This window comes from Dysidea avara, chromosome 14 (assembly GCF_963678975.1).
Source record: "Dysidea avara chromosome 14, odDysAvar1.4, whole genome shotgun sequence".
NCBI classification, from domain to species: Eukaryota; Metazoa; Porifera; class Demospongiae; order Dictyoceratida; family Dysideidae; genus Dysidea; species Dysidea avara.
Window position 1 is genome coordinate 9,736,263 of NC_089285.1, and position 24,854 is coordinate 9,761,116.

General features: G+C 40.0%; 3 protein-coding genes across 3 annotated transcripts; all 3 read left to right on the forward strand.

The window, feature by feature from the left end:
* The first annotated feature begins 17,322 nt into the window (after window positions 1-17,322).
* On the forward strand, window positions 17,323-18,501 carry LOC136244072 (uncharacterized). Its single transcript, XM_066035592.1, has one exon. The coding sequence runs from the start codon at window positions 17,323-17,325 to the stop codon at window positions 18,499-18,501; it is 1,179 nt and encodes a 392-aa protein (XP_065891664.1).
* A 192-nt stretch (window positions 18,502-18,693) lies between these two features.
* LOC136244073 (uncharacterized) lies at window positions 18,694-19,794 on the forward strand. The gene is made up of 2 exons (XM_066035593.1): window positions 18,694-19,329; window positions 19,444-19,794. Exons 1-2 carry the CDS (start codon window positions 18,694-18,696, stop codon window positions 19,792-19,794), a joined length of 987 nt encoding a protein of 328 aa, XP_065891665.1.
* A 31-nt stretch (window positions 19,795-19,825) lies between these two features.
* On the forward strand, window positions 19,826-22,687 carry LOC136244074 (uncharacterized). The gene has a single exon (XM_066035594.1). The coding sequence runs from the start codon at window positions 19,826-19,828 to the stop codon at window positions 22,685-22,687; it is 2,862 nt and encodes a 953-aa protein (XP_065891666.1).
* The last annotated feature ends 2,167 nt before the right edge of the window (window positions 22,688-24,854 follow it).

The window sequence follows — 24,854 nt, forward strand, 5'->3', positions numbered from 1 at the left end:
CAAGAGTGCAGTTGAAAGAGTAATTGTTAAAGTATTTCATAAGCTTCACTGCAATGTCTGCATCACTGACAGATTACGTCAACTATTTGCAGCCAAGCTTCGTAGAATGGGAAGTGCTTTTAGAAGTCAAGGAAGCAGGGGTAAAACCAATCTGCAAGAGAACTGGAAGCGAACAGATTGGGTAGTGGAGTTGGCAGATGACCAAATTGTCCGTAGGAATAGTCACCAGCAATCTCAGTCTATGTTGTCAAAGATTAGCAATTTGGAAGAGAAACTCAGAAAGTCTCATACAATGTTGCAAGATGCCACAAAGAAACTCGAATTGATACAGCAATCAAGCAAAAAACTGTCACAATATCTTGCTAAATCTGACCATTCATCAGCAAGACACAAAAGTAAGAAGCCCTTGTCAGACTACTCTGTGCAATATCAACGAAAACAAATGATTTCACATGATGCTAATACAGCCCTCACGTTTGTTGAAGATGACTGCTTTAAAGTCAAAAGTGTTTTACTTACCAACAAGGAGACTGGAGAACTCATGTCAGTTGATCATGATGCACGCATCACTCCCATCTTAGAGACATATCGGTTAAAAAACATAGGGTAACCTGATGATTTTTGAGCGCATGCGCAATGTTGTTTATTATGATTCGACCACGTTTTGCAGTTGTAGTTAAAGTACTAATATGCCGCGAGTAAAAGCAATAATGTGGGAGTATTTTACAATTGTGGTGGGTAATGAGCACTTCGTTCGTTGTGGGACGTGTGGTGACTGGATTTCCAGGGGCGGCAAGACGCCGAAAAATTTTAACACGACGAACATGAGAGACCATCTACAAAAGAAACACCCTACGGAATACAGAGATTACGAAGAGAAAAAGAAAGTAAGAGAAAGTAAGAAGTAAACACTGTAAGATTGAGTTAGCATAGCATGACACACCATCACTATTGAAAAAGCGCTTACATGAAAGTAGTAGGCGGTCATTGTATTGGTGTGCTGTCACACTAGATTGATCTGCACAGTGAGATGAAGTAGTATGAAGGTTAACGGTTTGCTAGCAACACTCATAGAGTAGCTTGCATATGCCCTTTGCACCCTTTGGCCAAGGAGATGTTGTTAGGATGTGGTCTTTACAGTGAATCCATTTATCTCCCGCTGATACAACGCTAAAAAAATTAATGCCAACACTCTTGCCACAACTATAGTGTACACTAGATCACTGTACTCAAAGGAACAGATGCTAAACTAACATTTGGCCTTATCTCACTTACACTATCAATCACATCAAGGCAAATTACAATCACTTTTTGTGCACTAACAATTCGAGTGCGTTGGTAGTAGGATTGATTGCATTTTGGACAATTACTCTCTGTACTAACATTCCAAGTTAGAAAATGCTCAATTACTTCATTCATTGGTATTGATTTAGGTGGATCACAAATAGTTATGGAAAGGTTCAACACCTCATATGGTTTGCTTACAAAATATCCGCAATGCTTACACATTTCTTCCTCTGCAATGAATTGATATGCTGAGGAATACAATTGACCATTGTACAATATAACGGCTGTAATAAACTCAATTGGGTCTATTTCACCTTGTGTGTTAAAAGGTGCACCAAGAGTATTACGCAAGTCAGTACAATCAAGTGGAGTGTGACTACTGCTCATGTAGTCATTGGCTAACTTTGTCAGTGCATCTATTGGTTGTTTTAGAAGCAAGGTACGAAGAAATTGACAACCCAATATGCACTGCATTATACTATTGGCATAACTTGATTGTCTATCTCTGTTAACAAAACCTTTCTTCGGAAATGTTGCTGGAAGCATTGCTGTGACTGGAGCAACCTGTTGTTGAATAACAGATGACAATTTATTTGCACACCACTCACAGACTTTGGTCTCTTTTTAGTTGTAGATAATGATGGCAAATGTGGACAAAATCTATTTCTCAGGTTACTGTACTCAATCACAGCTGAATCTAATGCCTTGATGGATTTAGGATCTATATTTATCAAGTGAAGCCCTGATAAACTTGTAACTCTAGACATTGCTACATAGGCTTGGCCACAAGCAAATATAGTATTACCAATATCTGTAAGAACATGGGTAAGGGTTAGCCCTTGGGACTTGTGTATGATAATGGAATAAGCAATGGTGATGGGGAACTGGCACCTGAAAACATAAGCCGTATCATAGAGTTGAAATTTGCTGTTCACCTTTTGAAGGGAATGTGTATTTCCATTGCTGAACTTAATAATTATACTGTTTATAACATTGCAATTGGCTTGATCAATACTGTACTTTACTGAGCACACAATACCGATAGCTCCATTGACTAATCCAAGGGTGACATCAATGTTGCGCCTTAACATAATTTTGCAGCCTATTTTGATAACTATTTCTTTTTCTAAACCTGCTGTAAGAGAGCTGTCTTCACTATAAGAAGAGAGTTTTTTTTAGACACTTGTTGACGCAAGTGTACTGGGCAGTCAACTGTGTCAATAGCTACCAAACGGATTTCTTCACCGGATAAACTATTCAACATGTGAGTGTTTAATTCATCACACATATGTCGTTTGGGTAGAATACAAACAGTAACAGAAGGCAGACTACACAGTGCATTAACTACTTCTTTAATTTTACCAGACACACTGTCTTCTTTTAATTCCAGTTTGCGGGCATTTAAATTGACAATATCTTCTGTATTTAGATATCCAAGGCGAACCCTTGAAAGCAATGAAACAAATTCCAGTACATTTTTTGCCGCATATTAATTACTAACTCATCATAACTAAAAAGGCTCCACAAGTTAAATGTTAATACGTCATCTGACATATAACTGAATTTTGGAGTTTTTCCATGTTCAACTGGCAACATTAAGAGACGATGAATGGTCAAACCGCTGACGTTGTACGCAGCGATTCCAGTTGGTGCAGTGACTGCAACATGTTTACCTGTTGTTGATTGTACCCATCCTCTAACTGTTTTGATGAGAAAACTCTTCCCAGTCCACTGACAAATAACCGCAATATTCCAGCTGGGTTATCTGTAGTGGCTTCAGCCTGATTTTGAATTGTGCATCTCACTTTGTTGAAAACCCTAAGTTGATCTTCATTAAGCTGGGATATCATCTCTTCAATGTTCATGTTTTCATCATGGCTCACAACATCTGTGAATTGCGTCATCGCATTCTGCACTTCTGTAGCAACATACTGAAGTGGGCCAGGAGGTTCACTGCTATCTAATTCTTCATCTTTTATCTCTGCCTGACGTTCCCGAATTTGCTCACGGACCTTGGCATCAGCTTCTCGCAGACGAGTTAGTTGGTCATGATACTTTAGGCCATCTATCAAGGAGTCCTTGCAAGCGGCAAATGCTTCAGTGTAAGTGCCACAGTCTCCAATCAGACTATCACAGTCTCTCCAAGGTTTAAACAATAATAATATGCTGTAATAGTACTTTTCTGGCTCCTTATCAGGATTGTACCTGTAATGACTGACTAAGTAGGGTCTTTGCCGCTTTTTAAGAAAATGGTTAAGTGTAGGGTAGTAAGTTGTGCTATCACTAGGCTGCTTACTAACTACATCATGCCATGAAAGAAAATCGTATAGATTCATATCCTCTAGTTCATGTGGTCTATTTGGATAATAACTATAAATCATTGATGGATATAAAATTTCCTCAGAATCTTCAGGTAGAGCAGTTATTATATGGTTCTCTTTGACTCTACGGCTACGAACCATGTTTACATCCACCCATCGTATGACAGTGTGTGGATCAGTAAAATACAGTGGGATCCCTAATAATGTATCACTAGCCTCTAATGCACCACATTCTCGATTGGACACTCCTTGCAAAGCAATTTGCCACAGATGGCTAGCTACTGATTTGGTGGAGGTGATGTCAGTGAATGTTGTGTTAGCATGACCTCGCTCTGCCTTTGTGGCATACTTGGTGCAGTACCAATTAAGGACTGCAGACTGCTCACCAATGTACTGCAAATCCTAGTAGTATGGCAGGGTTGTAGTCATTGACTCTAACCTCACCTGGCTTACATGGCAAATCATACAAACGGGAATTGGCCTTTCTCCCTGCAATGGATTCTACAACACTACGCATACGAAATGTATCAGTCTGAGGTCTTGGAAATCCAAACCTACATACTTTAAAAACACCTTGGATCTTAAACAATAGGAATTGCAGTGATGTAGCTGGTGCTTAATAACTCTCCCATGAGGTATTGGAGACAGAGCAGCATCAGGGATTTGACAGGTAACATACTTTGTAATAAAAGCAGTTACCTCCTCTTGGGTGTTTATACCTATTATAGGGATATGGAAATGTTGGATACCTCTATTTTTCCATTCGCACAAAATAATGGGATATCTTGCCAAGGGGGCAATCATTTGAAGTTATAAAATCCAAATTTGCTTTAAGCTTATTTTCAATAAACCTAGATGTGGAGACAGGATCTGCTGCAATTAGTTCACTGATTGACATATGAGCCATTTCTGGTGGGTTCACCTTACGCAAGTAGTCCCCCAGTTCAGGCCACATCCATTCACTGGGACTAATGGTAAGAAACCAGGTGGCTGGACCATAATGCATGGTCATACAATTTAAATCATTTCTTGGACGCATCCAAAACTGTTCACTATTTCACAAACGCCCAAATATACTAGTTAATTCACCTTCAAGATCTTCATTATTAAGTTTCTCCAAGTACTGGCCAGCAGTAACTTTCTCATGTGGACGAATAACGTTAAGTTTATGAAAAATTCCACTAGAAAAGTTGCCGGATAGTTGCCGGATAGTTGCCTGGTGAAAATGATAGAATAAAAACCGCAGGTTGAGTCTAAATCTTGAAATTCGTGATTGCAAAAGAGTTTTTACATAATCAGCAGCCCTTAGTACCACTTCCCGTAGTTGGTGTTGGCCACCATTTCCATGCGGAAAGAGATCAGGAAAACAAAGTACATCGATCTCTTTACAACGGTTGTCAAGTGGAGGTTCAGTGACTCGCAACTTTTGATATAGATCTGTGGCCTTCTCATTCTGTCTTGGGGCATGCAAAGCCTGTATGGTGTAGTTTTGATAAATGTCTTCCTCTTCTTCTCTTGGTACCTTCCTAACCATGGCCTCCTTGGCAGGAGGATTTTCAGGCACTTCTGGAATTGCGATGTGACAATCAGCAGCTATGTTCATGTCACCATCTATGCTATTATTAGTCTGGCTGTTGTGAGTTTCAGCCTGAGTAATTTTCTTCTGAAGCTGTAACTCTGCAGCAGTAGTCGGTAATTCAATTTGCTGGTATAGATGATTTATTTGTTTTAATTTGATCAGTGCAGCATAGACTTTGTTAATATCGACTATGTCTTGCCATACAATGTTTTTTTGGTAGGAATGCTACAAAGTAAAATATACAATTCAGTATCTCCTAATTGTAATGCACGTCCTATTTCAGTTACTTTAGTATCTGCTTTCTTGACACTATATACAAGCCGTCTCATGTTTGGAAAGTGGGGTCCAAGTTGACGTAGATATAATAATGTAGAATAAAATGCATTTTCATCTAAATGACACTCTTTGCTATGTCCTTGTAAGGTTGGATCATGTGTTGCTAACCTTGTGCAATTGTCTATATTTTGAATGTAATCCCTAGCTTCTAACAGATCACATTTGTGGATGGTGTTAAAAACATTAAATAATTTTTCATTAACTTGTTCAATTGGCTGAAATTTGCACAATTCAGATGAGCAACTCCAACTTGAAACTTTACCTTCATTGGAATCAACAAATGATGGAAAGTTTGTGTAAAGAACATTACCATTATCATCAAAAGCATCAGCATTATACGTACTTTCAGGAAAATCTGCTTCTGCACTGGCCGTATGCAAACTTTGTCCTACAAAGACATTGTATGTTTCACTTTGAGAAGTTAGTTCATTAGCTTTTGACAGCATAGCTAATGCAAAAGTCTGAAGTTTTGCAAAGCTGTTAACAAATTGCTTTTTGTAAGCATCCTTAAAATGCAAGGATGTTTGTACTAAATGTTTAGCATAGGCATATTCTTTATCAATTTGGATACAAATGCATTCAAATATACAGGAAAAGCTTCACGCATTTTGCTATATTTTTTAGTTATAGACTGTGCTACCATCTGTTTAAGTCTATGCTGGTATCGACTTTTGTTTAGCTCATGTAACTGCCGTCTTCTTGCTTTGTTGGCTTCATGGTTGGAGTAGTATTTCTCTAAGGTCTTTCGGTTTATGGCTGAAGAATTGGAGTAGTATCTATCTAATGCCTGCTTTTTTGCTTGCTGTCTATGTAAATGGTATCTGTTTAAAGCACGTTTCTTGAATGCTGATGCATTTGTGTAATACATTTTAGAAAAATATTCCTTCATTGATGATTTATGTTTGAAAGGATCCGTCCAAATTTCTTTGATTTATTGACAATGAATTAGCATTATATTGCTTCCTTGCTCGCTCCTTTGCTGGTAAAGAATTTGTATTATAAGCCCTGTGCCTACGACTGGAAATTTCAGGTTGTGATGAATGATAATACTCCTTATTTTTCAGAGCGTTTATTGTGTGGGTTAGCTTTATAGTTGTTTCGACGATTTCTGTTGGTTATTTGTCTATATTTCTGCCATTTAGTAGCTGAAAACACAGGTTGGCTAGTAGAATTGTGATGAACAGAATGATACCTGCCAGACTAGAATCTAAAGAACTGTGGTTACTGTTACATACATCTGAATATGATACATCAAACTGAGCATTAGTAAAATTTTTGGTCAATGGAATCAAAGTATCAGTGTGCACTGAGTCACTTAAGTTCTCTTGAGGTTCAATAGTATTACAAGTGGCCATGGGATCTTCTGATGCATACATAGTTGATTCATTAGTATGTTTGACAGTACTAGCTGGTATTGTACTTTTATGTAATTGGTGACCACATAAACATGTAGTTTTTCTAATAGAAATTTCAATATCACAAGCTGGACAGTTTCTAAATGCAGGGCCTGGGTTAGATTCAATGTTGCCACAGTGTAAGCATGCTCAACCCCACGAATTCTCTGGCCGTAAGCTCGACGTTTGGTATTCTCATGCTTCTTTAAGGTAGAGGAAAGTGATGAAGAACTGTTAGATGGGGCAAGTGGATTAAAAATACGAACATCAGTAAAACATCTCACAGAACAACTACCCCATAAACCATTCATGGCAATGTCCAAATGAGCCCCCTTTTGAGTATTTGAGGTGGAAAGATGGAGCTCATCAGGATTGTGGACGGGCTGCAGTTCTGGTTCAGTACACACTTGGGAGCACACCTCTGTCAATAGAGTAGCAGTGAGGTCCCTTATCTCATTGTAGTGAAGGGAAGGTAGTCCCCCTTCAGGCAAGAGAGCACATGATCCACAGAGAATGAAGTCCCTTAAGCACAAAGAGTTGCAGTACGGAGGGGAGGCCAGGTGATGTTATTTCGTGGGCCACGCCTACTCCTTTGTGGTCCCTACTATACACTATTACTGTAGTGTATGATAAAGAACTTTGCGTGGGAGGATCAAAGCAAAAAAAAAGTGTCCATACAAGCACACGTGTTCTATATTGGGCAGTTATAGAACATTTTAATAGACCACAGTTGTATCAGGTAGTTATAGAACTGCCAGGTCTATTTTGCAGGCTGATAGCCTGACTGCGCTGGCTGACCAGTCAACCCAAGCAGTAAGAGCAAAACCACTGAATTTAATTTATAGACATACTTGAAGATTTCGATGATGGTTGCTATATATATATTATATAGTTATACAACGGCCACGAGTGCTCTGCCTGATATAAACGCACGAGCCTGAGGGCCGTTAGGCCCGAAGGCAAGTGCGTTTATACAGGCAGAGCACGAGTGCACGTTGTATAACTGTTATGTACCACTCACCTAATAGGTGGGGAGAGTCTCACAAGACAGCTGTAACACTTATAAAGGCCAGGTTTCTAACATTGATTGTGGGTAACCAAGCCGGACGTTGCGATGACGTTCCTCCTGCAGTACTGCTGCCACCTGAGATATTGAAAGCTAGTACGCTATGGGTTATATCACTTACCTGCATTCGCTGTTCGACTCTCATCATGTAGTGCTCAGCATGCCAGCGTGATCATTCAATCGCCATATAGACTAAGCGCCAGACTAATCGCCATAGTGATTCTCTCGAGCAAAAAAAAGTAGCTAAATAGAGGTTTTAAGTAAACAAAACCTAACTACTAAACGATGCTAGTCTAATTCTTACTATTCACACTGGCTAAACTCGAATCAGGTGGCATGACAAAACTGGTTACCACAATCGAACGTAAAGGTTAGAATATATTTGTTTTATTGAGTCATTGTCGAAGTGGGCTACAGTTTAATCTGGGCTAAGATGGCACCAGACTAGTAAGGTGTATAAGTACGTTTATATATATATGTAGACTAGAGTTGTGGCCACCCGTGTTGGATTTTTCGATCGCCATTGGCTGCTTGTAAACATCATACGTATTGGTGACGTTATGGCCCACAATCGACCTTTACATGTCAGGCTATAAAAGAATTCGAGTGATCTGTGAAGTGTCTTTCCACCTATTAGGTGAGGTGTCGTAGTGGTCTTCACCACCGGCACTTGTGCTATGCTGCACAAAACCGCAGCCAGTGCAATATCTGTATATTGCACGGCGGTTGGTGCATTATAACTTATAATGCACTCGTTGTGGTCTAAAAAACCACAACCAGTGCGTTATAAGTTATAATGCACTCGCTGCAGCCTGCAGCAGTGCAATATACAAATTATGGCACTGGCGGTGCCTTTGAACTGCCCACGCAGAGTGATACATATATATATATGTATGTATGTCGTGATATGATAGCTAGAAATTATTATCGTGATAGAACTCATGTGACCTCAGTACCCAGTGCTATGTAAGCTTGTAAAATGGCATCTCTCTAGTTTTGCCAAGCCTTGCACTGCACCCTCATTGAGAGTGTAGTTATACCATTAACATGTACATCCAATCTAGCATCCTTTCTACCAGTTTGAAAGGTGCTAGGTAAATACACAGGTATTTTAACTTGTAAACTATGTATATGTTAAAGCATAGCCGCGAGTGCTATATGAAAAATAAAGTACGAGGCGTGCGGCCGAGTACTTTATTTTTCATATAGCACGAGCAAGGCTATGCTTTAAATGATTTATGGAACTTTCTAGTCGTGTAGCTTCACCATACACTAGGACTCGTAATTAACAAGCGTTGCACGAACTATTAGCAGCCTGAACGCACACAAACTAGTTTAACAAAGCAACTCACGTGTATTTCACCATAGTTTGGCATAGTAGACGTTCATTGCGTCTTTTGGCAGGTTTTGCTCGCAACCCACAATCGATTCTATTGTGAATCATGTGGTGAAATATTTCCGTGATATCTCCAGGACTTGTCCGTTTACATTAACAAACGTAACAGCAACGTTACCTTCTCCCACCCATCATCGAAGCATTTAGGTATGTCTATAAAAGCAATCCAGTGGTGGAACTCGTATTGGCTGGGGTGATTGATCACTCAGCGTGGCGAGGCTATCAGCCTTCACCAGCTTGGGTGATTAGTCGTACTGGCACGAGCCCCGTAGGCTATTAGCCTACACTAAGGCACGTGGGCAACTGTGCTTTATTGCCCACAAAGAGTGCTTTATTGAACGAATAAAGCACTCTTTGTTGTCGATGAAGCAGTTGGCCGGCTGAGAGTGTACTTTATGGAATTTAAAGTACACTTTTTCCTTTGATCTCGCACACGCAAAGTTTTATAACAACTGTTATGGGTATTCTTTGTATTGTGATATGTATTCATATCGTGAATAATTTTGCCATGACATATGACATAAGAAAAATCTATATCGCCCAGCACTATTATCCAGATATCCGGATAGTAATTTGAAGCCTTTTGCTAATGATTTCATGATAATTTTCTTTGATACAATGCTATATCCCAACCATTGTACATATGCTATGTTTGCTTCTTATCTAAATTATGAACATAGCAAACAGGTTCATGATAAAATATGTCATGCTTTAACAGTAAAATGTAATGATGATGTCACTATCCATAAGATATCTGGATACTAAAAGTTGCTATCCATTTCAGCTCTAATTAGCATGTTACTGCCATCTGCAGTAGGGATTTTATAGCCCTGTTGTAATAGTTACCATCATTTTTTATTGCTGCAACCATTAATAGAACTAGTTTATTTTGTTATAGCATAACTATGTTATAAAAATAGATGTGTGTCAGTGACTGCTTAAAAGAGTATCCTGTTTGCTTGTCTGTATGCATAGATTAAGGACATGGTTTGCCATGGTTAGTTTTTAAAGCAAAACTGCAACTGACTGCAGCTAGGTCAGTAAGAAAAAAGTCACTGATTGTGTGAGGCAGTGTATTCTAAAGATACAACAATATATTGATATATTGTGTATCGTATCGTTTTAAGACAATATCGTTGTGCCGATACAAAGTCAAACCATATCGATATATCGCGTATCGTGATATATCGACATATCGTGGCTTGTTAACATGGCTGGCAATCAAATTATTGTACGTTGTAGTTAAACTGAATAGTATGTAATGCCTCTCAAAAAAAAATTAGCTCACTTATTTCTCTTGAAAACAAAAAACAACAACATAGACCATTACTTAGACTCCACGTTGTATCGTGCAATATATCACTGTATCGTGATACACCAGAGGCAATATATCGATGCGTCTACACACTGTATCGTTGCAACTCTAGTGTGTTCTGATCATTTAGAGATGTGGTCAGATCAGCAATCTTCTTATAAGTGCAGCTACATGTCTAAACTAGAGGTGTACCGATATGGGTTTTTGGCATGTGCCAATATCCGATATTGATGCAACCAAAGAAGCCGATAACCGATAGTCGATCCGATATTTGCATTAATATTTAAGTGTACATTTACCTACCCTACAACAACATGTGCATGTATTCATATCTGCCTGTGGTGGTACACTGCTTGGGTTTCTATTGTGCAATCCAGACAATTAGGCACCCACAAACGTTTTTATGTACACTCCCATGAAGCCTAAAACGGATATGTCTGCATTACTGCGAATTCTATTGGCTTGTACAGCAAGTTTCCTTGGTTACTCTGACCCTTCTTTTATTACAAAGGTACTCTATAACTGCTTCATTTGTAAAGACTGTGATAGGCTTTGCAGCAACAAACACTAGAATCGTGTGTGTTTATATGGCTTCTCGTAGCGTAGCGCTTGTTGCAGAGTGAACAATAAGCCACTGGCACTAATGAGCCACATGAATAACATAGAAAACCAATGCATAATCCGTTTATGTACAAACTATTGCTACTGTATAAATATCGGTAGAAATATCGGTCCTCCTGCTGTTCTGTACCGATACCGATATTGGTAAAAAATGCCATATCGGTGACCGATATTGTAGCCAATCCGATTATCGGTACACCTCTACTTGTATATATATATATATATATACAACTTTCACACCTCAGATGAAAGGAAAACCAGTGCATATATATCACATATCGCACTGACTCAAAATGTTAATGAGATATATCTCGAGGCAGTGTGTATATCTCGTTAACTTGAGACATTGCACACCTAATGCAACATAAATGGATTGCTGATTGAACAGAAAGGTGAATTGTAGAGCAATCTAAAACATTGGTGGTAAGTAGACAGTTGAGTACTTAAGAGATGACTTGAAATAGTTAGCTAAATTATTAGCGGGGCATGCATCCCCCCACTTCCTACACCTATGCTCGATTATCAAAACAGCATAAATGACTGCTCTATTAGCCACATTAGGTGAACAGTCTATTAGAGTAAGTGTCTTCTATTAGAGTAGTTGAACACAACTTTGTATATATATATATATATATATATATATATCAGTGTGTCTAGAGTCCCGGCGATGGGATCCGCACAAAAATTCTTATAATCCCAGCAGCGGGACTGTAAACTTAAAACATATGGATCCCGGCAGCATTAATGGAAGTATCTAGTTCTAGCTGCAGGTTCTGTGTGCTTGAATAGGTCCTACTGAGCGGTATGGTGGTGGGATGTGAGCCCATGCATCTAGATCTTATGTCCACATGATACGGTAATTAATAGTCTCACTCCATCAGATGATGACGCCTTGTTGCTGCTGGGCCAGCAAGCTGGAAAGAATCATTACTGAAATTCCCAGGGACCAGGGCTCCATTTATAATGCTGGTTGTAATATAGCTAACTACATTTTGAAAGCAGTCGTATATAAGAGAGAAAATCTACATTGCATGTGCTCATTGTAGTTATATCTTTGCTACTGAATGCATTATGGCCATTTATGGCACTCATGATCAATTTGAAAAAAGGTGGTTTGGGCATGTCTATAGATGAGCAATATGCTAGCCTAGCAAAGAAACTCAGTATACAATAAAAACTCTAACAATGAATTGATAACTAACAGGCAATCTCATATCAGTGTTATATGTACATAACATGTCCAATCATGTGTATACTCAGTTCAGTGAATAACTGTGATACTCTACATATTAAGTGCATGATTTGTTTCAAACACTTTCAACATGATCATGTTCATATCTGCATACTTTTATAGTTACTGTACTTGAGAAGTTGCATCTATTCATCTACTCAAATGTTTATTAAGCATTATATAGTATATATATCAGGCACGACCAGGTGAGCAACAATTGCTCATGTACATGGATAAACTGCATGCATACTTCCATGCTGGCATCCTGTAACTTAGTGGCATCCTGTAACTTAGAGTATTTCTACAGCACAATGAAATAAAAATTTAATACATAATTTTAAACATACATCTTGATTACAATCATGATACAATAACTAATAGGCAATATGCATACTACACATGAGCTTTACACATGTCACAACGATGATTCAATGTATTGCCTATGGGAGAAAAGTGGTATCGGTATATTGTACAGTAAGGCCGGGACAGTTAGTTCGAAGCTTCAGAGCTTTGTTCGGTTTCATTACATTCGGATGCTACTTTATCTCTCCAAAGCTTCATTACCATGGCTACTAAAATGTTAAACTAGATGCACTAGTGGTATCAGGAGCACACTCTTGGACTTCTGGTACCTCCTTATGGCAGTTGCCATTTATATATTTTTGGTATAGTGGGTTACAAGGGTTTGTACAATTAATGTACCACTAAGCCTTTTACAAAATGGTTTCTTTGTAGCTGAATTCTCTACAAGCTAACTTCTTCTAACTGATCTTTCTACAGGGCAATTTGTTTGTGGCTGAATTTTCTACAGGGTGATTTCTTTGCAGCTGAACCTCTCTACAAGGTAATTTCTTCTAGCTGATCTCTCTACAGGGTGATTTGTTTGTAGCTGAATTCTGTAGAGGTGATTTGTTTGCAGCTGAGCTCTTTACAAAATGGTTTCTTTGCAGCTGAGTTCTCTACAAGGTAACTTCTTTTAACTGATCTTTCTACAGGGTGATTTGTTTGTAGCTGAACTATCTACAACGTAATTTCTTCTAGCTGATCTCTCTAAAGGGTGATTTGTTTGTAGCTGAATTCTGCAAAAGGTGATTTGTTTGCAGCTGAGCTCTTTACAGAATGGTTTCTTTGTAGCTGAACTCTCTACAAGGTAACTTCTTCTAGCTGATCTCTCTACAGGGTGATTTGTTTGTAGCTGAACTATCTACAAGATAACTTCTTCTAGCTAATCTCCCTACAGGGAGATTTGTTTGTAGCTGAACTCTCTACAGGTGATTTGTTGGAAGCTGAACTCTCTAAATGATGTTTTCTTTGTGTCTGAACTTTCTACTAGGTAACTTCTTCTAGCTGATCTCTCTACCGGGTGATTTGTTTGTAGCTGAACTATCTACAAGATAACTTCTTCTAGCTAATCTCCCTACAGGGAGATTTGTTTGTAGCTGAACTCTCTACAGGTGATTTGTTTGAAGCTGAACTCTCTAAATGATGTTTTCTTTGTGGCTGAACTCTCTACTAGGTAACTTCTTCTAGCTCAGTGAATAATCGCTCATAACTCTTTGCCTGTTTATCATATTCCAGCCAAAGTTGGTACCGAGATGCGCCTTTATACCCTCCTTCTGTGTGCAAACTTTCAAGGCAATCGGATATGGCGTTTGCGTTTTATAGCGGTTTTTGTGAGTGTTCGAAAAGAGGAAGAAAAATAAGAAGAAAAAAACGAAGAAACTAAGCCAATGTTTGAAGTCGCATATCTCGGGAACACTTAAAGCGATTTCGCTCAAATTTGGAATGTGTGGTACTGAAGTTGGAGGGCATGTCCACAGCCAAAATCGTCTTGTTTCATCAAGGCAGCACAAAGCTACGGGGGTGCAAAAATTGCATTTTCTTTCTTCCTGTCAATATACTCACGGGTGTTGCACGCCGTCTTCTTAGGCCGCACGACACACTACCGTGTGTCTTGATCTTTCAATTTTCGATTCCAGTAGCCACTGTGCTCTCATTTACGAGATGCGTGTTAATCGTTCTATTTGAAACACATCACGTTGCATGGTTGACAAGAAGCTGTATTAGCTTACGGCTGTGTTTACTGGTCAGTGATTTTTCAGTTTGTCTGCTGATTCCCAACTGTTTGTTTGAAGATGATGCTATATATAGTAAACACATTTTGTAATGACAAAATACCAGCTAAGAATTATGTCATATAGCATGCATATTCCATTGACATGATGGCTTGACAGAGCATTATTATGTGACCCAGTCTGAGAAAAAGGATCTTATTGCCCACGACAGGAAACTGATTAGATTTCAGTACACAGCTACATAAACACATAGATTTCAGTACACAGCTACATAAACACACTATCACATTTCACTGTCAGACTTAGCCTGGAACAAGTGGTCTGCTTTTGCTGGCTGCTTTTTCCTTGTCCAATGGTAATCTGACAGTAGTTCGCCATTTCAATAGCACAATGGCCAGCAAGTAGATAACTAGATAACTGTGTGTGCCTGTACAGCCTCGAGGTATTAAATTAAGACCTGTGCTAGTGATTTTCTTCATTTCAGTCAGTTTCAAGGCATGTAAAGCCATAACTTGGCCTATTTCAACCCATAGCTTCCCTAATATCCATTTTGTTTTGCCAATTCCCCCCCCCCCTCCTTGAAACCCACCCCTTGCTGCGCCGCCTGATACTACAACAACCTTGGTAAAATAAAATGGCAGCAAATTAGGTTTTGAAGGTAAGAAATTGAAGCAGAATGTGCGGAAATCACATACATGCACATAGCTGTTAACATTAGCTGAAGAGTTAGAATTATCACTCTGAATACTTCAAATCAATGCGTCTCAATAATAGGTAATAAGTAACCACTTTTTGCCAGACCAGGTCACATATACACAACGTATGTAGAATATAAATTGGCAGAATCTTTTGTTTGCATGCTACTGGAAGTGATGCTTGTTTTGCAACTATCTATAAATGTATGCTGCTTTATTGTACTCAAATACATTTCAGAAATTTCTTGAAAAGGTGTATTATATCTTACTGAAATTATGCTTCAAAAAATTATATCACAATGAATTTATAGCAACACTTATACGTAGCACTGTAAGCAATTAGTAAACTAATACTTCAGGGACTAGCACAAGTTAATAACTACCTTCACTTCAACTGCCTTTGGATGTCTTTAACTTTCGTGACTAGCCTCAATTGCTTAACAACAAAACAAGATGCGTACGATGTCAAAAGCTCGGAATGCTGCATTTCAGCAGAATCTTTCTGATAAAGAAACACTTTTGTCTTGAAAAGTTAAAGCAGCTTTGTGATCTCTTTCAGTCCTCAAAGTCTGTAATATAACAAAAAACTTTTCAAAAAATTCATACAAAGAACTGTTACGACTTATCACTGTCTAATCACTTGCTTCAATTTTCCATTTATGCTTTCCAAACGGTTGTTAGTCATATTCAAAAAGCTTCCACAAGTAGCTTTGTAGCTCAAGACCCATTCATCCTTGATAGGGTGCCAATTCTTGTTATAATATTCAACAACAGCTACTACAGATCAAATTTCAACAGGAAACAGTTTGGTTCTAAAACCTTTACTGTTTGTCTCATAAAACTGTTATTTCCATGAAATTGTATTTTTGCACTCCGCCTATACAGGATGTCTTGAGAATTTGAGTAATGCTCCTACATCAACACTAAATACTGTAAACCAAGTAAACACAGATAATGTGAACTAATAACATCAGAAGAATTCTCTCTTAATTCAATACTGTTTTAACCATCCAAAATATTTTCAGGTCAGCCAACAGGAAGGATAGCAATCACGGATGTACTAACAGTAGAAACACTCAAAATACTTGTAAAGGAAGTCAATATATCTGAGGCTGAAACACAATTCCAGTGTAGTAGAACTACATTGACCAGCAAAGACAAACAGTTGATACTGGTTACACAGTAGTTTGCTACTCAATATTGAAAAATCAAATATTATAACATCACAGTTATGAATGTATAAAGGCAGACAACTTCTGTGGATTGCAGTCCTTATGCTAGTGCTCTGTTAGATCAAGATGCATCGACCATAGTATATAACCCAGAAGAGCTACGCCCATATTTAATTAAAATCCTGGAAGGAAAAACAATAAAAACCCAAAAATGTGCAGAAAATATTGCTTGTGTTGAGAAATGTAATATTTATTATATACAGACTACCAGACAGTGGTGGCGAGAATATTATTTGCTGTGATAACTGTGATGAATGGTACCATTCTACGTGTTCGAAGATTACAAATGTTTCCTTGGTTAGTGATAAGTGGTATCATGTGAATCCTTGTCAAATTCTCTACTTTTCACTAAGAGACTGTTATTGATCAACAGGGTGTGATGTAATTGTAGTGCTATAATAAGAATAAGTTGGTCGCACATGAGTTCACCTCGTGTCAAGTGGTGATAACGACGGCAAGGGTTGTGACAGGTGAAGTCGACAATAAGGAACCAGACGAATCGCTTACATGGTCCTTCGAGCCGGACACACACTGGTGTACAACGGCAAGACAGTCAGTAGCAGAAATCTTTAACCACAAATGGAGACACCTTGGTACCGAGTTATAAATGGTACCCGACCAGGCTAGTGCATTGCGTCAATTATTGTGTATTTCTCTGCTGTTTTTCTTTAGGCGATCCGATTCAGTTTGGTGGACACCAATTAGAATTTATTGTAATTGACACCGGTCGATACTTCGACTAAGAGTTGTAACATTTTTCAATTGTTAGCGACGATGGAAACCCTTGCACGAATCAAGAAAGTGAGAGCTGGACATCATGCATCAGCCTCAAGACTGATGAATCAGCTGGAAGAAGCAAGTACCGTCACTGGAGGACCGGCACTCGAGAAGCTGCACCAGTGGAAACTTTCATTGAATGAAAAATTAGTTAAACTTCGCACCCTTAATGACGAAGTGTTGGCATCAATCGAGGATGATGCGATAGCGGAAGAGATAGAACAAGCAGACGTGTTCTCTGAAAGATTGCAACAGTCAATATGTCACGTAGAGCAGCTTATTTCAACACATCGAAATACACCTCCCACACACGGCAGTTCGCCAACAACTACCACAACCAGCACAGGTGCTGCTTCAGAACCAACGCCAGAACATAGAGTGACACCAGCTACAGATGCTGGTAGCAGAGTCAAGTTACCTAAGCTAGTGCCGAAGACCTTTAACGGCGAACTCACTAAGTGGGAAACATTCTGGAGCACATTTGAGTCATCCATACATCTTAACCCATCATTGTCTACAGTAGATAAATTCACGTACCTAGACTCATTGCTTGAAGGTTCTGCAATGAGAGCGGTAGCGGGCTTACAACTCTCTACTTCTAATTACACCGAGGCAATTGACATTCTTAAGAAGCGATTTGGTAATAAACAGTTGATTATTGCTCGCCATATGGACACATTAGTAGAACTAGCATCAGTTCCATCTGCAACCAACACTAAGGCTCTTCGCCGCTTTTATGATCAAGTAGAATTTCAGGTACTAAGCCTCAAATCACTCAGTGTTCCTTTGTCTTCATATGGACATTTGTTGTCATCCTTATTTATGAACAAGTTGCCTGAAGACCTTAGATTAATTGTCAGCAGAGAAATTGGAGATGCTGAATGGACTGTAGACCAATTAATGACTATAGTAGAGAATGAAATCAGTGCTCAGGAGAGAGCCTTTTCTTCTATTGGAGGTTCACAAGGGTCTGTGATGTCCACTACAGCAGCCTTTATTGCAGGTGATGGCCAACCCAAGTGTTGTTATTGTAGACAGGGACACTCTTCATCATCTTGCACTGTTATAACAGACATCACCCAGAGGAAAGGTATTCTAAAGCGAACAGGGTCTCTAGAGGACAACCACGCTCAGACTCCCAGAACCATACTGCTGCAGAACACAATGCAACAATAACACCAGTTACCGCAATCCAGTTTACCAACACTGCAGCCACCAACATTCAATTTACAAGCTCCACAGCCACTGCCACCAGGGCAGCAGGACATACCAACTACCACCCAGTTGTATTGCGTCAACACAGAAGTCCCAGTTTTGTTGCAAACTGCCAAGGCGTATGTACACAAATTAGATGAACCTAAGCGTGGAATGACCATTAGACTGATGCTGGATGGGGGGAGTCAGCGGTCCTACATAACACAGAGAGTGAGGGATGCACTGGGGCTGTTACCAGATTGTGTTGAACAGGTTCAGATCAAAACGTTTGGCTCGGATACCACAACAATGCAGACAGTGGAGATGGTGAGAGTTGGTATACCTCTTAAGAATGGTACCACTGTTAAATTGATGTTGTCTACAGTTCCGCTTATCTGCGAGCCACTATCTTGTCAACCGATTACATATACCAAAGAGAAGTACAGACATCTCAGAGACCTTAATTTAGCAGACGTTTCTAGAGTTGGCGATGACCTGCAAGTAGATGCCTTGATTGGCTCCGACCACTATTGGCAGCTGGTAACAGGACAAGTGATCCGTGGGCAGAGTGGTCCAACCGCCATTGATACTAATTTAGGATGGGTACTATCTGGTCCAGTCTGTAGTGATGCTAACTTGCATAAGCCGAACCCTACTCACTCGCTCCTTGTTCAAACCTCTGATGTACAGTCCATGGACCAGTTGCTTAAGAACTTCTGGGAATTGGAGTCATTGGGTATACAATCCGTCGAACCTTCAGTCTATGACACTTTCAAACAGTTCATTAAGTTTGATGATGGCAGATATGAAGTAAGTCTCCCATGGCGCTCAGATCAGATACGGCCTCCCAGTAACTTTCTGCTAGCTAAGAGGTGACTTGAAGGACTGCTTAAGAGGCTCCGTCATCACCCTGAGGTACTACAGGAATACAATGCTATCATCCAACAACAGTTAAATCTGGGTATTGTGGAGAAGGTCAGTGATGAGGGCTGTAAGGACACTGATGTAAACAGAATCCACTATCTTCCTCATCACGCAGTCATTCGTACAGACAAACAAACAACCAAACTAAGAATAGTGTACGATGCTTCTGCTCAGGACAAAGGCCTATCTCTCAATGACTGCCTATTTTCAGGGCAAAAGTTTGACCAAAACATCTTAGATATTCTCCTCAGATTCCGCACTTACAAGGTAGCCCTTATAGCTGATGTGGAAAAAGCTTTCCTGATGATATCTGTTTCCAAGGAGGATTGTGATTCCCTAAGATTTCGATGATGTTACCAAGCCACAACCAGAGATCCAGGCGATGAGATTCACTAGAGTTGTTTTTGGAGTGTCCGCAAGTCCCTTTCTACTCAACGCTACCATTAGCTACCATCTTGAGAATTATCATGATGACCACCCAGATTTAGTGAACACCTTGAAGCAATCCATTTACGTTGATGATGTTACATATGGTGCTGATGACAATGATGATGCTTATAACCTGTATAGTACATCGACGAAGCTGTTTGCTGATGGAGGATTTAATCTACGTAAATTTGTTACCAATTCGTCCCACTTGTGTCAGAGATTAGCTGCAGAACAGAAGTTACCAACTGAGGTGGAGTTGTATGGTTGCATTATGGAAGAAGATGCAACATACACAAGCAATCTTCTGATAGGAAGCATACCTGGAGGACATAAGGTTCTGGGCGTAAGTTGGGACCCAGTACGTGATGTGTTGTTGTTTGATATAAGGGATATAGCCAATTCTTTGCACACTTTAGAGCCAACAAAGCGAACTATTGTTGGCTTTGCTTCCCGATTTTATGACCCTCTGGGTTTTCTAGCCCCAGCAATAATAATGTTAAAGATGTTCTTTCAGGAGCTGTGCAAGGTTAAGCTGGATTGGGATGAGCAATTATCTAGAGAAATGTTGACTAAATGGAAAGGATTGCGCTCCAGATTTCAAGGTACTGCTATCACGCTTCCTAGATGTTATTTTCAATTTATAGACAAACAGTCACCAAGCATCCTGTATGGTTTTTGTGATGCCTCCGCTGCTGTTTACGCCGCAGTTGTGTACCTCTGCGTTAGCTCACAGTCTGCTTATTTTGTAACATCCAAGACGCGCGTAGCGCCACACAGCCAACAGACTATTCCCCGATTGGAGTTGCTATCTTGTCTCCTACTTGCCAAACTTATGTGTCATGTGTTTGAAGCACTTAATACAGTGATTGATGTGAAGATAGGCTCATGCTTTACAGACTCCAAGGTAGCTCTCTTTTGGATACAAGGTGAAGGCAAACAGTGGAAGCAGTTTATTCATAACAGAGTCACAGCAATCAGACAGTTAGTGCCAGTACAACACTGGGCACATTGTGCCGGGAAAAACAACCCAGCCGACTTGCCTTCCCGTGGTGTTTCGACCAAAGACTTGGAGAAGAGCTTGATGTGGAGACATGGCCCAGATTGGCTACCCAAGTTTTTACCTGCTGACTGTTCTGATGAGGGATCCATGCCAGAAAACTGCATCTCAGAAATGAAGGTGAACAACCCCAGCAGTCATACTTTATTGATAGCAACAGAGAATCCTGGTATCGGGAAACTGATTAACTGTGCACACTACAGCAAATTACAAAAGCTGTTAAGGGTGACTGCACTTGTGCGGAAGTTTGCAGCAAGGTTCAAGATGGTTGGTGATGTTGCCTTGGTTGACTGGGTGATCACTGCTTCAGACCTAGAAAGAGCAGAACTGGATTGGATTACAGATTCCCAAAACCAACTGACCAGTGAAACCAATTTTGAACTATGGAAACACCAATTGGACTTATTTGTTGACAAACACAATATTTGGAGATGTGGTGGCAGACTGAAGAAGGCTAACATACTGTATGGACAAAAGTATCCGATTTTGCTCCTCAAACACCATCCATTGACTACCTTGATTGTGCAACATGCACATGAGCGAACCTTGCACAGCAGTGTCAAAGATACTTTAACAGAAGTCCGGTCTAAGTACTGGCTTGTCAAGGGAAGGCAGTTCATTCGTAAGATCATCTATCAATGTGTCGTATGTCGTAAGCTAGAAGGCCAGCACTACAGAGCAGCACCTCCTCCGCCGTTGCCAGAATTCCGCGTGAAGGGAGCACCTCCATTTGCATATTGTGGAGTTGACTTCGCTGGACCTCTCTACATTAGGGTGGAAGATAGATCAGAGAGCAGCAAGGTGTGGATTGCTCTGTATACATGTTGTGTCACCCGTGCTGTGCACCTTGAGTTAGTCCCTGATATGACCACACAGACATTTCTGAGGTCTTTCAAACGATTCACAGCTAGAAGGGGGATTCCGCTTCAAATTATTTCGGACAATGCCAAAACCTTTGTTTCTGCTGCACTAACCCTTGATAAGATGTTAAGTGACCCAGAGGTGCAGCAGTATATGGCAGGCTTAAAAGTCCAGTGGAGATTTAATTTAGAGAAAGCACCATGGCAAGGCGGCTTTTTTGAAAGAATGGTCCAATCGATGAAACGATGTCTAAGAAAGACCATTGGCAAGTCGCAACTATCACTTGATGAGTTGACAACTGTGCTAGTTCAAGTTGAGGCCATTCTTAATTCAAGGCCGATATCTTATGTATCTAGTGAGGATCTTGAAGAGCCATTGACACCTAGTCATTCGTTGAGTGGTCGTCGATTACTGTGTCTACCAGATGGTACAGATGTAAACCGAGTTGATGAGGACTTTGACATAACCTTTCAAGATCTCAGGGATAGAGCACAGAACCTTACCAAAGCACTGAATCAGTTTTGGAGTAGATGGCGTGAAGAATATCTTCTTCAGCTTAGAGAACGATACTCTACCACTGATGAGGTTGGTGTACTACGATCACCTATACCTGGTGAAGTGGTTGTGATACATGATGAGGATCGTCCACGTACACAATGGAGACTGGGCAGAGTCAGTGAAGTACTGAAGAGTTCTGACGATCAGATAAGGGGTGTAGTACTGAAGGTCAACACTAATGGTCGACTGTCGACACTGAGAAGACCTGTTACATGCCTTTATCTGCTTGAGATTGCTCCGCAGATGTGTTCAGAGGATCAGATGCCTATTAAGATGGCTCATCAAGAGCATACAGACGCATCAGTATCCCAAGACAGATGTAAAAACCTGTCAGAGTAGCAGCTCAGAGAGCCAGACAACAAGTACTGAAGTGGATGATTGACTCTAGTTAACCTAGTATTATGTTAACATATATGTACATGTAACATATGTTATGTTGTAATTAGGACCACTTATGTACCTTCTAAGTTGACCATGGGTCAACTTGGGGGGAGTGTGATGTAATTGTAGTGCTTTAATAAGAATAAGTTGGTCGCACGTGAGTTCACCTTGTGTCAAGTGGTGAAAACGACGGCAAAGGTTGTGACGGGTGAAGTCAACAATAAGGAACCAGACGAATCACTTACACAGGGATTTGCACTATTGGCTAAAGATGTAAAAAGCAAATCTGATCACATATGATTCAGAATTGAATGTGGCCTGGTGATCAAGTGTTCGATAATTGTAGACACACTCTTGCAGTACAGTATGGAAGAGTAGATCTAAGTTCCGTTTCTACAACTACAAGGCCACTGGTAGCTGAAAATCAGTCACTAACCAGACATTGATAAATCAGGATAAATCGCCAGCATCCTCCAATGTGTCACTACCACAAATTCGCCAAAACGTGGTTCTTGCAAACTCTTCAAACTTTTGTTACTACTGTCTTGGGAGATTAAACTCTTTCATCCTGAAGTGAGGTTAGCCATAAACAGATAAGCTACGGACACAGTTTTACAAACATTTTCATACACACAGACAAAATATTCATTCCACTTGTTACGTTCCAGTTCCATGTAAGGCCTTAGGATTGCAATCAGTGTTAATTATCTATTGGGTAGCTGGATGCCCATAAAAATATATTGAAGCCATTGGGAAACGATGATAACCGGCAGCAAAACTTTGGTAACTTACAAAGTATACGGCATACAAACTCAGTGTAAGAGTATCACACAGGAACTTCAACTGTAAACAATAGCCTTTGTTGCGAAGCACTTTGTAGGAAAGCACTGAATCACCATGACAGTGAAGAGTGTTCAGGAAACCCAGATAAACCATCCAGGTGATTCTAAGACTTTCTTTTGTACTTTATATATGGTAAACAAGGATAACAAGCAACTGCTTGTGTGTTTTGTCTCCAGAAAACATATAGTCACATATTCTACACTTTATTAGATAACTCACTGGTGGCTTAGCCTATTTACAGCAGATAAACACCACAGGGCATAGAAATCTGGTTTAGCGCTGCTTTAATAACTTGGATGTTTCCATAGCATTCTATGTGACAATAGATTTTGTGTCCGTGGTTGTCTTTTTCTCAATGGTTTCTGTACATTCTTTATGACTAACCACAGCATCCAGTGGTTGCACAACCGCAATTAAAAGATCAGTTAAAATACTTTCCCTTACATTAAACTGGCCTATTCAAGAAAGTGGTGTCTTCAGGGCTGTCAAGTTGAGCAATTCAGAATGAGTGAGATTCTTCCAAGCCATGACCATGATGGAGCCGATTCATGCAACCAACTATAACCAGCAGCCTATATAGGATTCCATGTCATTATATCAGCATGGTTTCCCTGTGCTGGTTATAGCAAAATTGTGTAGCACGGGGAATACAGTACACAACACGAGGCAGCGTCAGGAACAACAATAACAATCATGAAACGTGGTCAACGAGTAGTACAGCGCATGCGTGTATATATATATATATATATATCACGTGTTACATAATAGTGTGTGTGCAAGTATGAGTCAGTACACTATGTTACACTATTCCCTCCCCCCCCCCCCCCTAGAAATCTTGTGTCCTCACAAGTTAAGGAGTAACAAAGTCATTGTATCTTGCTGGTGGTTGACGGAGAGTAGCATTACTGGCTGAAGTGGAAGTAGTTAACGTGTTAGGTGGAGCAGCAATAGTTGAACTGTTAGGTGGAGCCGTAGTTGAACTGTTAGGTGGAGCAATACTTGAATTGTTAGTTGGAGCTGTAGTTGAACTGATAGGTGAAGCCATAGTTGAATTGTGGGGTGGAGCAGTATATCCACCCAACGATGGTGTCATTCTTCGGACTACCTCTGAATAAAGAGGGTTCTGGCTCTGGGTAGCAGATGGCAATTGTGGAATAGGGGTGGTGAGTTGCTGCGGAGTACCATAGCACAGTTTCAGTCGATTATGATGCACAACTAGTGGCTTAGTAGATGACCATACCAATTTAATTCTGTAGTTCACTCTATCCAACACTGTATACGG

Excerpts from the sequence above, each read along its gene's own strand:
- LOC136244072 (XM_066035592.1), top strand. The coding sequence starts at position 17,323 with ATGGAAACCCTTGCACGAATCAAGAAAGTGAGAGCTGGACATCATGCA.
- LOC136244073 (XM_066035593.1), top strand. The coding sequence starts at position 18,694 with ATGACCATTAGACTGATGCTGGATGGGGGGAGTCAGCGGTCCTACATA. Across the intron at positions 19,330-19,443 it reads TTGATGATGGCAGATATGAA|GAATACAATGCTATCATCCA; the intron begins GTAAGTCTCCCA and ends GAGGTACTACAG.
- LOC136244074 (XM_066035594.1), top strand. The coding sequence starts at position 19,826 with ATGAGATTCACTAGAGTTGTTTTTGGAGTGTCCGCAAGTCCCTTTCTA.